We start from the raw sequence: 22,312 nt of genomic DNA, 5'->3' as shown, positions 1-22,312 counted from the left end.
TTTAAGGCTCCAATGCATATTTTTCTTTATATGTCTTGAGTATGCTTAATGTTCTTTTTAATTATCTGCTAAGTAACATATTTCTGTTAACAATTTATCCATAGAAACGATTAGTAGAATTTAGAGGCTTATGAAAAATAAAAATGCGTAATTTATTATTAACACCTCTTTTTAAGTACTTTGACACCAGTGAAGTTCTGCATAGCACAAAAGATTCTTATGGCCACTTTTCAGATTATTACAAAATACTGTAAAGATTCTGTGATTCAAATTATCTTAACCCATCAGTGGTGCATCCAGTTAAGATAACTTGAATCATAGAATTCAAATGGGGGCACAGTGAAGCCCTTCAGCTTTGTGAATGTCTCTCTTTCCTCAAGATGCCTACAATCCTTAAAAAAAGAGAGAAGAACTAATACAAGGAGAAAACAATCATATAAATAATAAAATAATATAAATAGAACCATTTGAACCATCATGCACACTCACTGAGCTCTGCTTATCCCCCAGCACTTTGGACTTCACTGTCACCAACAGTAGGCAACATTTAAAAGATGTTGAGCAGGATTTGTGTGTTAAAAGTTCACCTTGATGGCAGAAGATGGATAGGAATAAAGCAAGACAGTTACTTTCATGGTGCAGATGGGAGACAACAAGGACCCATCATCATGCAGCTATGATGGGAGAGGAGCTGGTGAACATGAGAGGTGTGTAGGAAGTCGGCTTGACAACACTTGGTAATTAGGATATGATGCCTAGGATTTGGGTGGATGGAGAATCTCTGAGTAGAGCAAATTTTAGAGAAATGAGGAAGATTATGACAACTTTGGTGATAGTTGGTGACTTAGAATTCTGTCCCTTGTTGTACAGAGCACAGCTTCTCCGTCTGACTGTATCTCCTGCTGTTTTGAGGCAGAGGAAATTGGAACTAAATTCAAATTATTTCGAAGCTTTTCTCCCTAATGTATTTATCAAATCACAGCCCACTCAGCTGAGTGTGCTAGACAGGTACATTTCATTTGGACAATAATGCCAGTGGTTTGCTAGTGACTAGTGTGTGTCTTTGGGCAGCAGCCCCCAAAGAGAAGCCTGCCCCTCTTTTTCAACATAAGAACTAGAAAAAAAAATCTTGGCTGTGTACTGCACATCATATTATCTCCAGAAACCTAAATTGGTAAATGTCAGCATTACTGTGGACAGTGAGTGGTTGCTGATGTGGGTTTGGGTAAACATTGTAATGGTGGCTGGTTGTAGATAAAGAGCAGCAGTTTATAATTTGTGATGGTGCATGTTTAACTCCCCCTGGAAAACACAGACCCTTGGAATCTGAACTTGTTCTAAACCTGCTTTTCTCACAGAAGGATCAGGAGGAAGAGAATTGGCATCATCACTAACCCTGTTTCATAAGCTATCCAATGCCATCCTCTCATCTCTTAATTGTTTCCCTCTGGGGTTCCTCTCTGAATATGGATCTGAGAGGAGAGGGAGGAGAGCAAGGGGGCACAGGTATTAAGAAGAAAAGAAGATTATGTAAGGCAGCGTCACCAAAAGAATAAGTGGAGAAGACAGGAAAATTGCAAGTACAGAAGAAAACCTCAGGAACCAGTTCAACTAACCCTTTTACAGGCACCCACCACCACGCTCAGCTAATTTTTTCTATTTTTAGTAGAACTGGGGTTTCACAGTGTTAGCCAAGATGGTCTCGATCTCCTGACCTCGTTACCCACCTGCCTTGGCCTCCCAAAGTGCTGGGATTACAGGCGTGAGCCACCACACCCGGCCTATTTATTGTTTCTTAATTATTCATTTAACAATTATCTAGAGTTAACTATGGACCAAGCATATAGTTCTATTTGCTATCCTTTTCCAATCTGTGTTTATAATAGTATGGACTTTGATGTGCCTTGCCACCAAATATATTTGAGATGTGTTTTAAGTAGAAACATGTCTTTCAGATTCAGGAGAAATGGAGAAAAAGTATAGCTCCAAGAGAGCATGAAAATGTATGCCATTAATTAAAGCATAATTTTAAAAAATAGAACCAATCAATATGAAAGTTCATTTCTCAACATACTTTCCTATCTTTTTTTGTCTGATTAATTGCTTTTCTCCTCCACTCACTTTTTCTTTATGAGAATGTTTGTTTTCAGTAGGACATTATGAGAATGTAGTGAAAAAGTAATTCTAAAAATAATTCATCTGATAAAAGAGTTGTATTAACTTTATTACAGCTCCACACCTAAAATCTGGGAGGTAAATAATCTTTTGCAGCATCACTGTAGCATCTGTCTTCTAAACCCTTTTGTTCTAAGTCCCATTCCAAAGAGGCACAGCTTCCATGGTATGATTTGTTTGCTTTTATCCAAACAGGTGTGGTTTTTGGGGCTCTACAGTGTGGCCTATGGCTTAATTACAAAATGAGATTTTTGTATACATAGTTTATTTCACCTAATAAAATGATACTTGTAGTTGGAATATTTTGCTTTTCAGATTGTGTAGATATCTTGGAATTGTACCACCCACAGTGTCCCAAATTCTGTCATGCACAGATGCTCAGTAAACTGAACACTGCCATCTATAGAGAAGTAATTAGCCAGCATCAGGTTTCATTGGAATCACTTTGCTGCACTCTGATTCACCCTTAAATTATTGTCTTCACTGTGCATTATGAGCTGATCAAAGCTGTTCTTCAAGTTTGGATGCTTTTTTTTCCTTCTTCTTCTTATTCTTTAGGGCAATGCTCTAGAGAAGAAACAGGCACTTTAGAGAGCAACTACATTTTCAAAAATAGATGAAATTAAAACAGAGCAACAAATCGTACACACAGTTGATTTCTGTTGCTAGGATGTTTTGGCCTCTGTTTTATTTATTAACCAGCGCTGTCAGCAGAGAAAAATAGGACTTTTGAGACAACCATTGTAAACAATAAAGCCAAATGTCAGTCAAACAAATAAATAGCCAATCCTGCCAAGAAAAGACATTGCAAAATCTCTGTATGTTTCTCTTTTTTTTGTATCTAAAAAATGCGTTTCAGAACAGGTGCATAAAGTTGCCCTAACTTGGTCAGGCCATCTGGCTAATTAGTATGTATGTTGAGTTCTAGTAATAATAATATTAAAAGCAAACACTTGTGTAATACCCTTTTCCCCTATGAGGACACTGAGAGACAGAGAAGCTAAGTAATCTAATCTGCCCAAGGACACATGACCAATCAGTTTAAGACTTGGATCTTGAACCTGAGCGTTTTGGCTCAAGTCTTAACAAATATGCCCTCTTAACAAATGTACTATCATGCTCCTCATGGGAAAAGCAAAACCTCAGAGTGGCATAGGCAGAGTTATTAAAATAAAATGATTTAGGTTGAACTGTATGAAAAATGTCAATATTTGACAGTTTGTGACCTAACAGATCTGTAGTTTTATATTGTCCAATCTAATCGCAACTAAAGCAACTAAGCACACATTTATGAGGCCTCTGCTCTGGGTCAGGCCCTGTTTTCTGGATGTTGCTGGAGTTAGTATGATTTGGTGGCAGAGAGTGAATCTGGAGACTGGAATTTTCCAAGTGCCATTGCTAATTTTGATTAGTCAGTTCATTTCCCTGGACCTGTCTTTTCATCTGTTAAATAAGCAGATCTCAAACTTTTCAGACTGTAGTTCACTTAGAAAGGGTGAACCATCTTATGTCTCATTCATTCCAATCACTCTCAATTTCCAGTGGTAAACAAAACCGCTGGTTAGAAAGAATGTGACTATAAAAGCAAAATGTAGGTGTGGGAAGAATTGTGTTTGCATATGCTTTAGCAATAGGAATACAGATGATTTATCTTTAAGTGTCCATATGTCTTAAAGCCTAATTATTACAAAATATTAGGCCAAAATATAGTCAGAGTGCAAATTATGTGTCATTAAGAGTTAACAAAATTATCTGCAACAAATAGAAGGGATAATGGTAAACCTAAATTAAATTTATAATTAAAAGTAGGAATAGTAGGATTTAACAACTATGACCAATTGAAGAAAACACTGAGGATACAGTGGCTTTTTAAAAAGCGTCTTGCCCCCAAACTGGGAGGATTCTACCTCTCTGCCTGTGCAGTAGAAGCTGTGTGACCTAGTATTCCTGGTATAATACCAAATTAAATCCTTAATCAATTTTACTAAAACACTAATTTAAATATCAAATCAATAATCCTTAACAATTCACTCAGTGCTGGTTACATTTTAAAATACGTACCTATGAAATTACAAGTGATTTACCTTAAAAGGCCAAAGAAAAACTTTATGTGGCATGATTGTGATGCCCTCACCTTCCATCCTAACCCTCTCTAATCGGCCAATATTAATATCAAATGTTAAAAAAAGAATTATATTTATTTTAAAACAGAGGACACACATACACAAAGCCACCACTTATGTCAATACAGTTTAACCCCTACACAAAGGTGACAACACAAACAGGTGAGTAGAGGCTAATACCTAAAACAAGTTCTGCACAATCTGTGTGGGGTGCCTTGTTTGTGTGTGGTGTATGACAAATATGTATAAAATGTGTATTTTATACATATGTATATATATATAAAATATTAATGTATATATAATGATACATAGGCACACATAATTAAACAATTGACATAAATGTTTCATGAAATAATACTCTTACTCTGTGCATTATCCTCTGAAGTTTCTATTTTATTTTTTAAAGAAAACTATGGGCTGGTTACAGTGGCTTATGCCTATAATCCCAGCACTTTGGGAGTCCAAGGCAGGAAGATCACATGAGGTCATGAGTTCAAGATGAGCCTAGCCAACGTGGTGAAACCCCATCTCTACTAAAATACAAAAAATAGCCTGGCATTGTAGCCTGTGCCTGTAGTCCCAGCTACTCAGGAGGCTGAGGAACAAGAATCGCTTGAACCTGTGAGGCAGAGGTTGCAGTGAGCCAAGATAGTGCCACTGCACTCCAGCCTGGGTGACACAGCAAGGCTACATCTGAAAGAAAGGAAAATGAGAGAGAGAGAGAGGAAGGAAGGAGGGAAGGAGGGAGGGAGGGAAGGAGGGAAGGAAGGAAGAAAGGAAGGAAGGAAGGAAGGGAAAATTAGTGATCATAAATTGATTTGATTTCACAATCCACTTTTGGGTTGCGATTTGCAATTTGGAAAGCATACTTTTAAAGAAGGTTACTCAGATACGCCAGATGTGAGTTCACCATGACCTCTATGAATAGTGTGGGCAACAAATGATTGGGTAAAGAAAATGTGATACATATAGAGAGATGTAGAGATATTTCTGTCTATAGATAAATATAGATATGGAATATTAGCCATAAAAAAGAATGAAATCATGTCTTTTACAACAATATGGTTGGAACTGGAAGCCATAGTGTTACGTGAAATAACTTAGAAAGTCAACTACCACATGTTCTCACTGATAAGTAAGTAGGAGCTAAATAATGTGTGCATGTGGACATACAGAGTGGAATAGTAGACACTGGAGACTTGGGAGGGTGGGAGAAGGTTGAGGGATGAGGGACAAGAAATTACTTAATAGGTACAATATTCACTATTTGGGTGATGGTTACACTAAAAGCCCAGACTTCTCCACTTCACAATATATCCATGTAACAACTGCATGTGTATCCTCCTAAATCCATTTAAAGCAACAACAACAAAGAAACAAATGAGCAAAGGCACATCTGGAAATTTCTTAGATGAAGGGATTTGAAGTCGATTGCTAGAACTGGGCATAGTTAGCCTGGGCTAGAGAGAAGTGATGATTGTAGAGAGGAGGAAGAAGCCAGAAGAGTAAGTCTCAGTCATCCAATATTTGAGCAGCTACCGAAGTAACAAGACATTAGAGGGACTAAGCATTTCTTCCTGTGGCTCCCAGGGATGGATTTTCACTCATTCAGCCACCTGAGCACTATTAAACACCAGCTACTTGCCAGCTTCTGTGCTAGAGACTGAAAATTAAATACCAAATACATTAGTTAATCTTTATGCAAAGAAACCCTGCTTTTTCAGTGATGTGATAGGTCAACATGCCTGATACGATATGCAGTATTGAGAGATTTTGTTAAGTCCTAGTGAGTGGTTTTATTAGTGACTCACAGAGCTCCTCATTTACCAGGGTTGCCATTTGACTCAATTTCTTTTTCCTTTTTTCTTTCTTTCTTTTTTTTTTTTTTTTTTTTTTTTTGAGATGGGGTCTCCCTCCATTGCCCAGGCTGGAGTGCAGTGGCATGATCTCAGCTCCCTGCAACCTCTGCCTCCCAGGTTCAAGTGATTCTCCTGCCTCAGCCTCCCGAGTAGCTGGGATTACAAGCACCCACCACCATGCCCAGTAATTTTTGTATTTTTAGCAGAGATGGGGTTTCACCATGTTGGCCAGGCTGGTCTCGAACTCCTGACCTCAAGTGATCTGCCTGCCTCAGCCTCTGAAAGTGCTGGGATTACAGGCGTGAGCCGTCGCACCCAGCCATTGAGTCAATTGCTAAATACTTCTGAGTGTTCACTACTGTGCAGAAAGTGGTTCAGTTATGGAGAAGCAGATGTCCTCAGAAGGTGAGCTACGAGCTTTCTACCTCAGCGAAAGTGTTTCCCAATGCTTCCTTCCCCCATTCCCCTCCCCAGTTGGAGCATGAAACTATGAAAGAGCTTCCATCTGAACTTTAAAGGAGCCATTTTAGAATTCTAGCTTTAGACATTTTTTCTTGAGAAAAATCATTAAGCTTTCCTTTTATTTTAGATTGTTTAATTTGCAGGAAAGCACACATGATAATGAATACATAAATCTTCTCAAATACCCACAAAGCCTGCATAATGAATTCTTGGTTTTATACGCTTTGGGCTCTTACCAATTTCTTTTAAATTCCAAAATAAATCCATTAGAAGTTGTGATCCCCATCATTTCACTACACGGAAAATTCACTGTTAAAGCTTGTTTAGGGTTATCTGTGAGTTTATTATCAACATGTTGAAGTTACAGAAAGACATATTTTGGTTCCATATAAAACTAAATTTCTAAGCATAATAGCTACCTTGGTAGTTATTAAGCTCCCCAGCATGAGAGACATTTAAGAATAGTTGAGGGTCACCTGGCATCTGGTTGGAGTAAGGGGAGAATGTTACCCAAAATTACCCTTTAGCTTCCTACCAACCTTGATATTGTATGTTTTAATTAAATAATTAATTTAATTATTTCTCCAGCCCACAACCGAGTTTTTTCCCTAAAACAGCTTCCTATACATGCTTTCTGGAATCACATCCAAAAACACAAAATGACTTTCTCCTTAAATGAACATGTCTTTAACATACTAACTAGATCGAAATTAATCAGTAAGTACATTTCAGTCAGTCTCTTCTGACAATATAGCCATGACTCAGCAAAATCAAATTATTGGTAATAATAATTATGAATAATACCAAATAGTAACAAAGCACTAATAACATTGACAATTGTTCTTAAGTTGCTAACATTTATTTAAATGACTATTGTGTGGCAAATGCTATACTAAGTGCTTTAAAGGTACTAATTTAATGATAACCCTTTCTGGTGGTATAGCTCTTTTTTTCATTTAACAGATAAGAAAACTGAGGCAGGCAGCCAGAATGGAGATTATCAAAAAGTCAAGAAACAATAGATGCTGGCGAGGCTGTGGAGAAATAGGAATGCTTTTACACTGTTGGTGGGAATGTCAATTATTTCAACCATTGTGGAAGACAGTGTGGTGATTTCTCAAAGATCTAGAACCAGAAATATCATTTGACCCAGCAATCCCATTACTGAGTATATACTCAGTAATATAAATCATTCTACTGTAAAGACATATGCACATGTGTGTTTATTGCATCACTATTTCCGATAGCAAAGACATGGGACCAACCCAAATGCCTATCTATGATAGAGTGGATAAAGAAATGTGGTACGTATACACCATGGAATACTATGCACCCATAAAAACGGAATGAAATCATGTTCTTTGCAGGGACATGGATGAAGCTGGAAGCCACCATCCTCAGCAAACTAACACAGGAACAGAAAATTAAACACTACGTGTTCTCACTCATAAGTGGGACCTATACAACAAGAACACATGGACACAGGGAGGGGAACAACACACACCAGGGCCAGTCAGGGGCTGGGGGGAGAGGGGAGGGAGAGCATTAGGACAAATAGCTAATGCATGAGGGGCTTAAAACCTAGATGATGGGTTGCTAGGTACAGCAAAACACCATGGCACATGTATACCTATGTAGCAAACCTTCACATTCTGCACTTGTATCTCTGAACTTACAAAAGAAAAAAAGAAAGAGAACTGAGGTGGGGAAATTACATAACACAGAGGGCCACTTGGAAATAGCAGAACCAGGACTTAATGCCGATGAGTATACTAACTCAAGAGAATAAACTCATAACCACTAGCCTATCTATAAAATGAGCTTTATTTAGATGTTTTTGACCCTTGCTAATTTCTGTTTCATCATCTAAAATTTAGGGACCTAGTAAGGCCCCCTTATTGGAAATAATCATGCTGAGAAAGGAAGAATGACCCCTATTGGTTCTTAGTTGGAACAGACCCCTGGTTTCATATACACATGGGCGACAACCAGGGCATGAGTAATTCTCAAAGAAGTGACTGAATTTCAGCTTATGTAACATCTTCAACAAGAAACAGCAAATTTTTAGAGAAGTGACAAGATGAAGGAAAAGGACTTTGAGTCTCTTCAGGCACAGCGAGCAGTTTGTAGGAAGACAAATAAATGGCAGATAAAGACTACTTAGTAAAGCTTGTTAATGTAGATTCTCCTGGTACCATGACCAGGCTGATGAGGGTCCAAAGTTGTGTTCAGTGGTTAACCTTTGCTCTCCCTGGTAGAAAAGCAGGGATGGGGGGAGAATACCTTTGTCTTTGTAAATCTATGTGCTGCTTTTAGGAAAATGGAGGGCAGAGAGTTTTCCCACATCTGCTTCTTCTTGATTGTCTTTAGCTCAGTAATTCTTTATATTTTGGGGAGGCATATTCCGGTCTCCCACAATCATATACATTATAGCTTAAGTATATGTTCTTAAAATTTGAAATATTGTATTATAAATTTTCAACAAGTGGAAATGGTTAAGTAATTTACAATGTATCTACTCAGTGAAATTTTAAGGAGTTATTAAAATGTTTCTGACAAAGAGGTATTAACAGGAAAATGTGTGCAATTATAGCAAATGAAACAGTAAAGTGAACATTCTTTGATGTAGTGTGACCTTAACATTGTAAAAAAAAAATAAAATAAAATAAAAAAACACCTAGAAGGAAATGACCAATATACTCACAATGATTGACCCTGAGTAGCAATATCTATTTTGTTCTAATATCTTTTCTTTAAAAATATCTTGTGTTTTTCCTTAGTAAACTCCAATTGTTTCTACAATTAAAAAAAGTTTGTTTTGTTTTATTTTTGGTTCTATAAAGCGGTTTACTTTTCTGATACAAGTGACTTGGTTTCTGATCTGATGTTATTGTGTATAAAGTATCATGCTTTCATGCTCACTCTTCTTAAATGAAGATATATTTTAATGGTCATATGTTCATTTAGCAATAAATGAATCTGTATAGAAATGGGCAACTCAGATTCACTATAAAACATTCAATTATTAAGATGCACAAAGACTGCCAATTCAACTTTGCCCAGACTGGAGTCTAATGTATAGAATCTCCACTGAATTTACTGCCATCTTCATCAATTCCACCGAATTGACTGCTGCAGAATTTTATCTGCAGCCCTGCGAACTATGATCGTGTATTTTTCAGCTCACAGAGAATGGTGAAGGCTGGTCCAGCTGGTTTGAAGAACTTAATGCAAAGTGATGTGATTTACAGTCCATTTTGGCAGGTCCTCCACATGTGTACTATCTCCAGGCTCATGATTTAAGTGCCCAGCTGAGGAAGAGTAATTCCTGTATTATTAGACTTGATTAACCTGAGGAAGCTTGGAGTGCTTCATTTTCAGGAAGGCTCGGGCTGTCCCACACAGAGATTGTATGGCTTGAAATATGCTTTTGAAAAACTCTACCTTTGTTTTTCATTCAGTAACTGTCACAAGTACCACAGGAAACTTCTGCCTAATAAGGTCCACTTCCCTTCCTTAGCTTTAGATTTGAATGAAAGATGTCCACCCCACCATTAAATGTTGTATTTAGAGTCATTTGCAGAATAACTTATAATATTATCCTTAGTGGCAATGTACATCCAAACATCAGAATTTAAGCCTTTAACTTTGCCTGTTAAGCAGTTGATAAATAAGAAATATATACTTTACAGACTTACACACGTCTTTCCTGAGTGGGACTTTTTCTTACCTAGCATTGTCTAAAATAATTTATTAAGATATCTTCACAATAGCATATCTTGGAAGTTACCTAGTGGAAGTAACAATGCTTATAATCATGCCTGCATTGTAGAAGGAAAGAATTTAAAAAAAAAAGAAAGAAAAATAAAACAGGGCAACAATATTCTACCAACCTTAATTTATTCCTGGGCAAGACAACTGTGTATCACGGTTTTGCAAACACTGGCATAAGTGCTGTTAAATCCCTGTTCAGTTGTAAGTTAAAGTGCAGGCACCAAATGGATTCCCAGGAACTGAACCTATTTCAAGGAGGAAGGCCCTGTGATTTAGGCCTAAGACAAGAGTGTTGCCGGCATGACATTGCTGAAAGCAGGGGAAGAATGACTCCTTGCCCCAGAACTGCTTAGATGTGTCCAGGATTTGTGCAAAGTCCTTTGTGAGTTATTCAAACCAGGCCATCAGAAATGCTATGCTGGGTCATACCAGTGGAACCTTCAGCCAAGCAAGGATCCAAAACATTGCAGGATAGTGTGAGAAATGCTGGAATAACAGGCATATAGGAGATGCTATGGGAATAGTGGGTTGGTCATTATCTCAGTCTGTGAGGTTTGGAAGGATTCGCAGAGGCAGCAGTGTTTGAGTGTGTTTTAGAAGAATGAATAAAGTGAGTGTACAAAAAGGAAGAAAGAGCTGTCTGTATAAAGTCACCAAGTTTTCTAGGAAGAAGATGGTGAGAAGAGAGGCTATTAGGGAAGCAAAATTGTGAAGGTGTCATGTGCTTTACTAAAAACATGGGCTTTGCGCTTTAGTTGATGGGGAGTCAGCAATGGATTTGAACAGAGAAGAGACAAGATCAGGTGAGCATTTTAGAAGGAGTCCTCTGACTGCTGGTGTGGCTAATTCACTAAGGGAACGTGACATAAGAGGAAAGGAGCAAGTTTGGAGAGAGCAGCATTCATGACAGTGGCAGTGGCAACAGAGGGACATACAGAGTAGAGAGACATTTTGGAGGTAAGATTAATGGGATTTGGTGCCTGATTAGATGTGGAGGTTTGAGGCTGAAGATTCTAGTTCATATCACTACAATTGTGATACCACTAACCAAAGACTTTATGCCCTGTAAAATCCATGAATTTGGCTGAACTCTCCAATCTATAGTATGACTTCAGCTGTATAATAGTTCTGTGGCCTTTAAAATTTGAACTAAACTTTTAACTTTACAGAGAACTTCCTTTTGTTTGATCTCACTAAATTTATAGTTTGATAGATGAAAAAGCCAAGTGAAAATAATCTGACTGAAATCACCGAAGTGGATTTTTCTGAGGTTGGACTAGAACCAAGTCTCCATGTTCCCTAGTCTTAAACTTTAAATCAAATAACAAATCTGATAGCTTTGCACTCCATCCACTCCACCCATTTTATATTTTACATGGAATATATTAGAATTGGAGAGACTTTTGAACAGAATAGGAAGCAGGGAGCTTTGGAAAAGTCACAAAGAAATCCTGGGAACTTTTGGGAAGGAAAAGGTGTCCAGTAGAAGGCAAAGGGGAGCCAAGTAATAATGACTCTTCCAGGCTTTCCGGATGTCAATATTTGCATTACTCACAGTCCAAGGGCACCTGTTGCACCTGAATCCACTGAGTTTTCCCTATAAACCTCTCCCCTGTGCACCACATTAGCCTTGGGTGGTGGGGAGTGGAAGGTGGAGAGGGACCAGCTGATAATGACTGTGAACAACAATCACTGTGGCCTCTACATAGGGCAGACTCTGGAACCCTGGGTCCCTCAAGTCTCCTGTCTAAGAGGTCCCTTACAACTTACTTATTGGCATCACCCTCAAAATCTGTCCCTAGGCAATCTCAACCAGGGAATGAGTGGACTGTTGATTGTGTTGAATAAAATTATCTATGTAGACTATGTAGAGGCTATGAAAATAAGCTTGTTCAGTTTGAAAAGTGATAGGAGCTGCTCTTATATTGTTAAAACAACACAGAATCTCAACCTCAGTGAGCAGAGGAATTGGAGAGTCCTGATCCCTGAAAACCAGAAGTTCTCTACTAGAAGTAGTAGAATCATTTTGCAATGGTGGGAGAATCATTTTCAATTATTTTTTATCCGTGGTGGTGATTGGGAAGAGGTACAACACCTGTCTTAGATGCAACAGACATTTGTGGGCAGGAAGAGAGTGTTCATCTGAAGGGGTCATTATTGTCTTTCTAGGAGCCAAAAGGGGCATGCTATCAGGATACCTGCAGAGAAACAGAAAGTCTTCATGATACTCCTCAAAGCACTGTTTGTTTGTTTGTTTGTTTTCAGGCAGATCTGATGTCTCTCAGGGTCTGCAATAACTGACTTGCTGTCAAGATTAGCTTCCACTTGTGGCTGACCTATTTGGCAATGGTCAAATACCTGTGTCTAACAGAGAGATGGTCTACAGGTCTACACTTGTGCAGCCCTTATCTTTTGGGGGGATTTGATTGAATACCTGCCTTCCTGCCTGGCTCAGTGACTCATCTGATTTCCCATACCTCCTTGTCATTTAGACGTATGATTGGCAGACTCAATAACCAATCATAAAATAAATGAGCAAAATACTGCTTTGAAAGAAAGTTCTTTTTAAAAAACTTCTTTCCTAATATTTTTGTGTGGGGAGGGAAGGAAATTCATATAGAAAAATACAATCCCAAGCTCGTAGGTGTGGTTTAAAGAGACCTTGTTTAGTTTTATGATTTAACCTAAAACCCTGGAGACTTCCACAGCTTTCAATCCCATCGAGGGAAGCCCTTTGTCAAGATTAGTTAGAAATGTTAGTGTTAACCCCATTTTATCCCTAAAAAACACTTCTAAAATGTTTTTAGTCTCCAGGCAATGCGCAGATTCAACTTTTCAGTGCTGTTTTCCTAGTGATCATTTGTTTCTGATGAATACATTCACAGCTGATTTTTTTTAAAAAATAAAACATTTACACTTAGATGACTTTGCATCTCAGGTGAGCTTGATTGACTCCTATTTGAGGGACTTTTTTTTTCCCCTCATAGGGTTTTTTAGCCTGTGCACTGCTCTTTAAGTGTTATAAAGTGAAATAACAGGGAAAATGAGTGGGTGGTTACCATGGTGACCACCACAGCTGATTTGGGTTGCAGTAGACAGTGCTGGGAAATAGTGCCTTGTTAAACCGAACTGCAGTGATAATATTGAGAGGGAAAGTGAAAATGTCTGAGCTCCGCTTAATCAAATGACCAACCATTAAAACATGAATATCAACATCTGTGCTTTGGCTTCAAATGCATATATAGTACACATCAAAACAAAAGTCCTTAAGCGTACCTGGAAAATGGTTTTAGGAAGGAATCTAAATCGTCCTGGTTTCCAAGTTTTAGCTATGCATCCTAAAATATTAAGAAAAGCTTTAACTAACAAAGTCTTGATGTTGGCATTAGAAGTTTTCCTGGTTCAAATTAAATGAAGACGAAGATTAATTTCTGAGATTGAGAGGACCTTATTTCTTGACTTGGTTTTGCCACGCAAAAAGGTGAAATTAGTGAAAGTCCGCCTCCATAAACCTTCCCTTTTTGAATTTTCTTCCCACCTAAGGGACGATTTAAGCAGGCATTTCCTGCCTAAGGGGAGCCAGCAGATTCCAGCCTGCAGCTGAAGAATTAACACTACGCTGTGAATAACTTTGTTTACTCTCTTCTACATTTTAAAAGAAGATACCAGACTACCACTTCAGAGTTGGAATTTCAAACACCAGCAGCTAGCTGGAAGGCAGGATTGAATTTGGAGATAAGAATTCTTCCTGACGTCCTTCAGCAGCCTCCCCAGGCAGGTTTTCACCTCTTCTACTTTTCCAGGACTAAGCCTTTTTAACTGAGAAGAGAAAGAAAAAGAGGTGAGTGAGATAGCCAGCATCTGGAAAGTGATTTGTTACAGCGTTTAAAACGGAGAAAATAATCCCATCTTTCAAATTGGCTTGTTTGTGTTGCAAAGCATCTCAAACTAGCTCTCCCACTAGCCTGGGAAGGTAGCCCTACCTGCTTCACTCCTAACAGGCTTTGGCCACCACTCAAGAGCGTCAAGAGGTGTGTGCTGGCCAGGCGGAGTTTATACACCAAGCAGCTCAACCAGGAGGAGGGAACAGAGCTGAATTTGGGAAGCAGCTGCCTGCTATGCTGAAAACCCCTGGAAACTTGCTAAAGAGCTGTGGTGAGAATCATGCTGCTTTTCTCAGACCCGTTTGTCTTGACAGACCATGTGGGGGAGGTGTGGCCAGTAAAATGAAAAGAGGGCAGCAGATTCTCCTCCCTTTCCTTCCTAAAACAGCCTTTCCCTGCCATTTGTTAGTAGCCACTGCTTGCAGGCATTTTCTACAGTGGCTCTGTTTTCATGTCTGTTGCTATCTGTGTTCTGTGAGAACAACAATCAGTGAATTTTTATCTTCTTTCAACTAAATGCAACCTCAGAATCACACTCTGAGTTTGATTTACCACTGGCCTCTTCAGCAGGACTCTCATGTGAACTGCTAGACTCTTGATATTCTCTCTCGCTCTCTCTCTCTCTCTCACACACACACACACACACACACACACACGGAGAGAGAGATTGATTAAGGAATGTGAAATATTTGCTTTAGACTTAAATTGGTTCCAGCAATATCTGGATCCACATTGATTTCAGATCAGATATTTAATGTATGCAAGTCCTGTTCAAACAGAAACCAGAGAGCGTGCTTCGGGAGAGCCTAGTTCTAATCCAGGGAGGCAGGCTTATGTGTGTGAAAGAACCAGACAGACTTGAATGTTGAATTCTGCTTTCACCAATCATAAACTGTACAACCTTGGGAAACCATTTTATTTTACGCCTTCAGTTTTCTTATCAGTAAAATGAGTAGTACATTCTGGTGGTTGTTTAAAGATTAGTAGTAGTATATGGAAAGCTAGACTCTAACATCGTCCAGGGGGTACGGTTACCTTATTTTGGGCCACATAGTTAAGTAACTGGAAAGGATAATTTTTAACAATCATAGCTTCATAGTTAAGAATGTCAGCTCAGATTATTCTGCCTGAATTCAAATCCCAGCTCTCTCATGGTTAGCTGAATAACATAAGCCTGTAAAATGATAATGGTAGTAGTAACTATTTTACAATTTCTGAGGTTCATGCTTTTTATTTTTACTTACGTATTTTTTTTTTTTTTTTTTTGAGATGGGATCTCACTCTTTCACCCAGGCTGGAGTGCAGTGGTGCGATCTTGGCTCACTGCAACCTCCGCCTCCCAGGTTCAAGTGATTCTCTCACCTCAGCCTCCTGAGTAGCTGAGACTACAGGCATGTGCCACCATGCCTGGCTAATTTTTGTATTTTTTGGTAGAGACAGAGTTTCACCATGCTGGCCAGGCTGGTCTCAAACTCCTGACCTTGGGTGATCCACCTGCCTTGGCCTCCCAAAGTGCTGAGATTACAGGCGTGAGCCACTATTTCTGGCCCCCCAAGGTAATGCTTCTTTGGTAAAACCCTCAGCATTGCACCCAGCACAAACTAATACTCACTCAGTGTCAGCTGTTGTTTTTATGATGCAGGAATCTGACTATGGAGCTAGGCAGTTGTCCTCCTTCGACTAAATTCACCTCATTTGTTGTTTTGTTGTTTTTAATTGAATTATTTATTTATTTTTATTTTTTGAGAGAGTTTCATTCTGTTGGCCAGGCTGGAGTGCAGTGGTGCGATGTCAGCTCACTGCAACCTCCGCCTCTTGGGTTTAAGCGATTCTTCTGCCTCAGCCTCCCAAGTAGCTGGGATTACAGGTGCCCGCCCCCATGCCCAGCTAATATTTGTATTTTAGTAGAGATGGGGTTTCACCATGTTGGCCAGGCTGGTCTCGAACTTCTAACCTCAAATCATCTGCCCTCCTCGGCCTCCCAAAGTGCTGGGATTACAGGTTTGAGACACCACCCCTGGCCGTTTTGTTGTTTTTTAAATGAAAAGTTGGACAAGATGAATCCTAATGAACCTTCTACCTCTTAGTGGCTTTGTTCCTAATTGTATCCACATGCATGTAACATAGCCACACATCTTTCTTGGTAGGGGCCATAAATAAAATTTTTAAAATGTTTTATGATGGAAAAACAGTGCAATATAACATACATTCTGGACTTAAAAATCATTGCCAGCTCATAAAGCCAGATGCATCATTTCATATGCTCCTATAACTGTATTTCCTTAAGAACATATATTGTCACAGCCCCTGATGCTTCTTTGCATTTCTGTGGCTCTGGGGACTAAGAGACTTGCATCCAAACATTTTGTACTGATTTTAAGGAAGTTTATTCACCTAAGTTGGCTGAGGGTGGCACTTGTTAGCATTTCAAGTTTCTGTATTACTTTTGAGAAGGAACTTGAACCTGTGTCTCTGCATTCTGTTGGCAATTAATATGTATCTGGCATTACAGCTGAGCAGTTGGCAGCCAGTTTAAAAACCAGCCTGGAGTCACTCCCCACCCCGCCTCTGGAGGTGAGGAGGTAAACTCGCTGGACTGGAGAGATTTGCATTTTCCTCAAAGTTAGAGCTCACCCCCATCAGTACTTCCTTTGCTACTTTCTCCATATCCCCTACCAAATTTACTTCCCACAACTCCTCTACAGGCTTTATGAGTGCCTTGAGCTAGGCTAGCACCCTCATTAAATAGAACAATCACAGATTTTTAGAATTAATTGTTGCCGTAAGACCATGAGGGTAGGGACCATGTCTTCTTAGGCTTGGCGCTTAAAACAGGAAAATTCTTACTTTGCATGGTAGTGGGAGACCATAAGAATGAAAGCATAATGATCAATGAGAAAAACTATGATTGACCCATAAACTTTCCAGCTTTTTGTCAAAATGTTAAAAATTATCTTTTTGTTAGATATATAAGGAAATAAAAATAGTAAAATAATATTTTATTAGTATGCTATTCTTTAAAATATTAGAAACAGTGAAAATTATTTTATTTCTTTGGAAAAAAGAGTAGTTGGAATAGTACTTGCCTTTTTCTTCTTGTCAGTCATATAACTTGTGATACAGAGCAAGTATTTTTTATATGCCTTGGCAAATTGTCACACTTTTTTCTAATCATCTGGCAACCTTTTATTCTTTGCACTTTGTGTTTTGAAATACCTACAAGAGTTCTTCAATGTAAATTTTTTTGCCAGTATCATATTCTCTGGGACATTTTCATCCTTTATATCCCAGCCACCTTCTTTATTATGTTCATAAGTTTGCCTTCACTAAGTTCCTCTGGCTGCATATGTGGAATTTCTCAATGAGCGTTGAGGGCGACATTCCCATAGTCAGCTGTATCTTCTGTAATTCATTGTCGCATCTAAATTTCACTTACAGCATTATAACTTTTTGTTTTCTTGCTGTGCTTTCCTCATTGCTGACAAAGTCCCTCTTTGAATTATCCATTTTTGTAAAATGTCTGTGGATTTATCACTGGAGGCAAGGAGGCAAAACATGTATGCTTTACTGTCTGTGTTGTGAAGTGAATAGCAGGTGCTCTGTGACCAGTCACTGACAGACCTTGAAAGAACTGACATGAGTCACTGATGATGATGCGCATGTGTTATTGTGTAGAAATTTGTGAATTGAAGAGCTAGTAGCAGGTTTGTGCCTTATGCAATCACTCATACTTAATATATTGTGGTAGCTAAAGTTTGAATTGTATTGTTGGGGGACTGGAACTACTCAATTAAATCATGATAATGAAAATTCATGCATATTGGAACCATGCAAATAAAAAATGTCTGTAGTTACTCAATAGTAAGGGTCTGTTAAATGAGTTAATTAACTTGTACATTCACACTGATCTGGTTTGCAGTCTTATAGTGTCCTTTTAAGTGTCCTTATAGCTGGGCCAACTGCTATCCCCCTTCTCTTCTCGCCTGTATAAGATGTCCAAAATAGCTGGTTAAAGCATGTCTATTAAAAATCTCGCTTTGAACAAGTCATTAAATTCTGAGCCTCATGTTTCACATGCTAAAGGCCCAGATTCTTTCTCATCAAAATTTTCCCTTCCTCAGTACCCAGCTCCCCACCTCTGAAAACAATTAATCAGATTAGTTGATTCACCCCCAGATACTCAAAGAGCTCTCAGGCTCCCCAGGGTAGGTTGGTTTCTTCCCGCGGTGAGAAGAATCAGCATGTGGCAGAGAAGTTCTCTCAAATGCTGCCTTCACAAGGGCTATTCAGACCTGGTGAGCAGCAGGAGAGAGGGTTCTTGAGTTAGAGAAGCTTCTTCCCTGGCCCTACTCTCTGGTAATTAAAAAAAAAAAAAAAAGGGAGGGCTGAAGAAGGGAGTCAAAGATAATCCTAAACTTTACTTACTCTTTCATTTCAATGTGTTAATATTCAAGACGGACTGTGAATTCTGGAGGTATGTAAGTATTTACAGTGTGGTGGTTACCAGCATTTGCTTTGTCAGATATGGGTTCAGGGAAAGATCCATCACTTCTTAGCTCTGTGAGATTTCCCAAGTTACTTTATATAGTCTTTACTGAGCCTATGAAGCTTTTAGAACCTCATTCTTCCATCTGTAGGTTGTAATTATTATTTCCCTGGGCTTTTGAGAATCTTGAAAAAGGTAAAGAACACAATACACTTGGAGTACCTTTTGTAGTGGAAAAGCTTGAGAAACAGAAATGGTTTTAGCTTCTCAGGCATAACTTACATAACTTAAGTGAATGTCATTCTTTTTTTTTTTTTTTTTTCCTGAGATGGAGTCTCACTCTGTCACCCAGGCTGGAGTGCAGTGGTGTGATGTTGGCTCATTGCAACTCCACCTCCTGGGTTCAAGTGATTCTTATGTCTCAGCCTCCCAAGTAGCTGGGACTACAGGCACGAGCCACCATGCTCAGCTAATTTTTTGTATTTTTAGTAGAGATGGGGTTTTGCCATGTTGACCAGGCTGGTCTCGAGCTCCTGACCTCAGGTGATCCGTCCACCTCGGCCTCCCAAAGTGCTGGGATTACAGGCTTGAGCCACTGCGCCCGGCTGAAAGTCATTCTTTTTACTAAGATTTTCTTATTCACAGTATACAAGAGTTCTGGATGTGGAGATAGCGTGTAATATACAGATTCACCTTGATGGAAGTTATCCAGTCTGTTTGTCCGGAACGAAGGCTAAGACTGGTGTTTTCTCCTGTCTCCTTATTGACTGTCATTGATGATTAAGAACCTGTATTATATTCTTTATAGAGTCAGTCCCCCAAATTCTTTTGGAACACCTCCTGCTATAGTATTGATATTTTTGCCCGCCAAACTTCTTGTTGTAATTTTCTCCCACTGTTAGAGGTAGGGCCTAATGGGGGCTGTTTGGGTCCCAGAGGCAGATCCCTCATGAATAGATTAATGCCCTCCCTGGGGTCACTGAGTAAATTTCTTCAGAGCTGGTTGCCAAAAAGGGCCTGGAACCTACTTCCACCTTGCCTCCTTTCTCACCGTTTGACTTCTGCACATGCCCGCTAACCTTCCCCTTTTGCCAGGAGTGGAAGCACACTGAGGCCTTCACCAGAAGCAGATGCTGGTGCCATGTTTCTTGTACAGCCTGCAGGATTGTGAGCCAAAATAATCTCTTTATAAAGTACCCAGCCTCAGAATTGTTTTTATTTTTATAACAGCACAGATGGACTAAGACATCTCCTTTGAGTGTGCTCAGAGGTATGTTCAAATCTCAAGATCAAAACACTCAAGTCACATAGTGGCAGGGCCTCTCTTCCATTTCTGCTAATAGTGATGTCTCCCCTGGAAAAAGCAGCTTGCTTCATGGGCTTCTCAGTCCTCTAACACTGCATCCATTACAATGTGTCCCAACTGCCATATGCATACACCTACAGACTTTTCCAGAAAGACACCAAATAAGAGTCACTGTTAGGCCTGACTGCTGTGTGGGCCATGGCTCTCAGTTCTGGCTGTGCAGGGTATTTTTAAACTGTAGCTCCTTTCAGGGATTCTCACTCAGTAGGTCTGAAGTAGAGTTGAGGCACCTGCATTTAAAAAATGTTTCCCAGGTGAAGAATGGGCAGGGTTGAGAATTGCTGCTCTGGTGCCTATAGGTGCTGGAATCTGAGATCAAAACTAGTCCCAGCTGCAGTTGTCTGGACAAGAATGTGACCTTCACTTGCCTGGTGACTGGATTGGGCTAGGAGATGCAAGCTGGCCCTACAGTGTATTAGAACCCAGTTGCTCCTTATTCTTTTTACCCCAGGGCAACATTTTCTTCAATATTGTCTTCTTAGAGAGTAATCCTACTCATCTTGACTTAAGTTTTTATAACAGCTGCCTAATTGGGCTCCCCAACTTCACCTCCCTCTCAGCCTCTCAGTCTATTTTCCACTCTGCCAATATACTTACCTCGCTAAAATAAGAAACCCATTGTCATTTCCTCAATCTTCCAGCCATCAAGAACTGCTGCTGATTGTTTCCATAACATGGGATATTTCTTTTTTTCTTTTTTCTTTTTTTGAGATGAAGTTTCACTCTTATCGCCTAGGCTAGAGTGCAGTGGCACAATCTCGGCTCACTGCAAGCTCCGCCTCCCAGGTTCAAGCGATTCTCCTGCCTCAACCTTCTGAGTAGCTGGACCATCTTGCCCGGCTAATTTTTGGTATTTTTAGTAGAGACAGGGTTTCACCATCTGGGCCAGGCTGGTCTTGAACTCCTGACCTCAGGTGATCCGGCTGCCTTGGCCTCCAAAAGAGTTGGGATTACAGGCATGAGCCACTGCACCTGGCCTTAACAAACTCTTAATGACCTTAGAAGCCCAGTTTTAAGTCCTGCTCTGAGAAGCCGTCTCTACTCTCAATTGCCCACAGCAGAGAGTTACCTTTCCTCTGTGCACCTATAGAATTTAAACGATTGCATTTTAATTTACTGTTTATGATCAATCTGTTCTCCCAAAAGCATGTGCTGCGCTTGTCTTTGTCCCCCTGAGCATAATAGACCCCCAGAGGGAGTATGGAGCAGGTTTGAAGGTAAAGCCATCTTTACTCCCAAAGATAGACCAGAACAGGGATTGTTCCTTTACTATTGGGTCAGTAGCCCTAAGAGTATCATCGTTTGTCATTTGGACACAGAAAAGATATAACCCAAAGGATCTGTCTTTGAACACAATAATGTAACCTAGCACCTGACTCCTAAGGCATTTCAAACCACAGTCTGCAAGGCCACCTTTTTTTCTGTGTCAGCAGACAGTGCCTCCTACCACACTGCCACGTCATTGGGTTCACTCTGTTTCTTACCAGAGAGGGGCTGGCTTGCATTGCATCATCTATTTGTAGGATATTTCACCAACAAAAGGCAGCCAAACAGGCCATGAGTTTTTCTGTACTTTTTTCCTCCTGCGTTTTTACAGACAGACACTGTAATCAACTGTCATGACAGCTATAGTCAATTAGCCTGTGGGCTGTTTTTCTCCATCTAGACTAATTGAACTGTTTGTTTTTATTTTTGTTATCCCCTCTCTACTCATTTCCCAACTGTTACTACTGGACTATGTGACTAAGCCCCTGCAAAACCTTCAGCTACTCCTCTTTTCTCTAGTGGCCACTTTTAGGAAGTGGCAGTAATTCATTAATCTCCAGACAGATTTGCATCTGCATTAATATCTAGGAGTCTTTATTTATTTGAAAAATATTTTTAAATGGGTTCCCTGCTGTTAAAGTGAAAAGCAAACATTTAAGTCATCTAGATTAGATGAATTAAGATTTAAATTTAAACTTGCAAGTGTTGCTTTTGAATTTGTATTGGTGGTCGTTTTTTAGGGAGCTCAGTGTGTGCAAATCATGTTCTCTGTAGCTTCGAAGGAGAAATCTAGGACTTTTTCCTAGTTAGTGAGAGGTATACTGTACTTTCTCGAAAAGACAGGAGCTCCAATTTACTGAAGAAGTTTAAGTAGAGTATAACATTAGTACAATCAGGAGTGGGGAGGTGGAGGGTAC

The 22,312-nt window shown here is 39.5% G+C and overlaps 1 protein-coding gene across 21 annotated transcripts in view; it reads left to right on the top strand.

Annotated features, from left to right (window-relative positions):
* Nucleotides 1–22,312, top strand: part of DLG2 (discs large MAGUK scaffold protein 2) — a 2,193,106-nt gene that overhangs the window by 1,911,307 nt on the left and 259,487 nt on the right. The window contains exon 1 of one of the 21 annotated variants that reach the window (XM_055355593.2): nucleotides 14,171–14,234. The exons of 18 other annotated variants lie outside the window; for them this stretch is intronic. Coding sequence is in view for 2 of the 3 variants with exons in the window: in XM_019036754.4 (XP_018892299.1) it covers nucleotides 14,512–14,548 (37 nt within the window). In the remaining variant the exon portion in view is untranslated. 2 more of the 21 variants (XM_019036754.4, XM_055355592.2) reach the window with 2 other exon arrangements.

Source organism: Gorilla gorilla, chromosome 9 (assembly GCF_029281585.2).
Source record: "Gorilla gorilla gorilla isolate KB3781 chromosome 9, NHGRI_mGorGor1-v2.1_pri, whole genome shotgun sequence".
Classification (NCBI taxonomy): Eukaryota; Metazoa; Chordata; class Mammalia; order Primates; family Hominidae; genus Gorilla; species Gorilla gorilla.
Note: the sequence above shows the minus strand (reverse complement) of the source record. Positions and strands in the feature narration are given on the sequence as shown.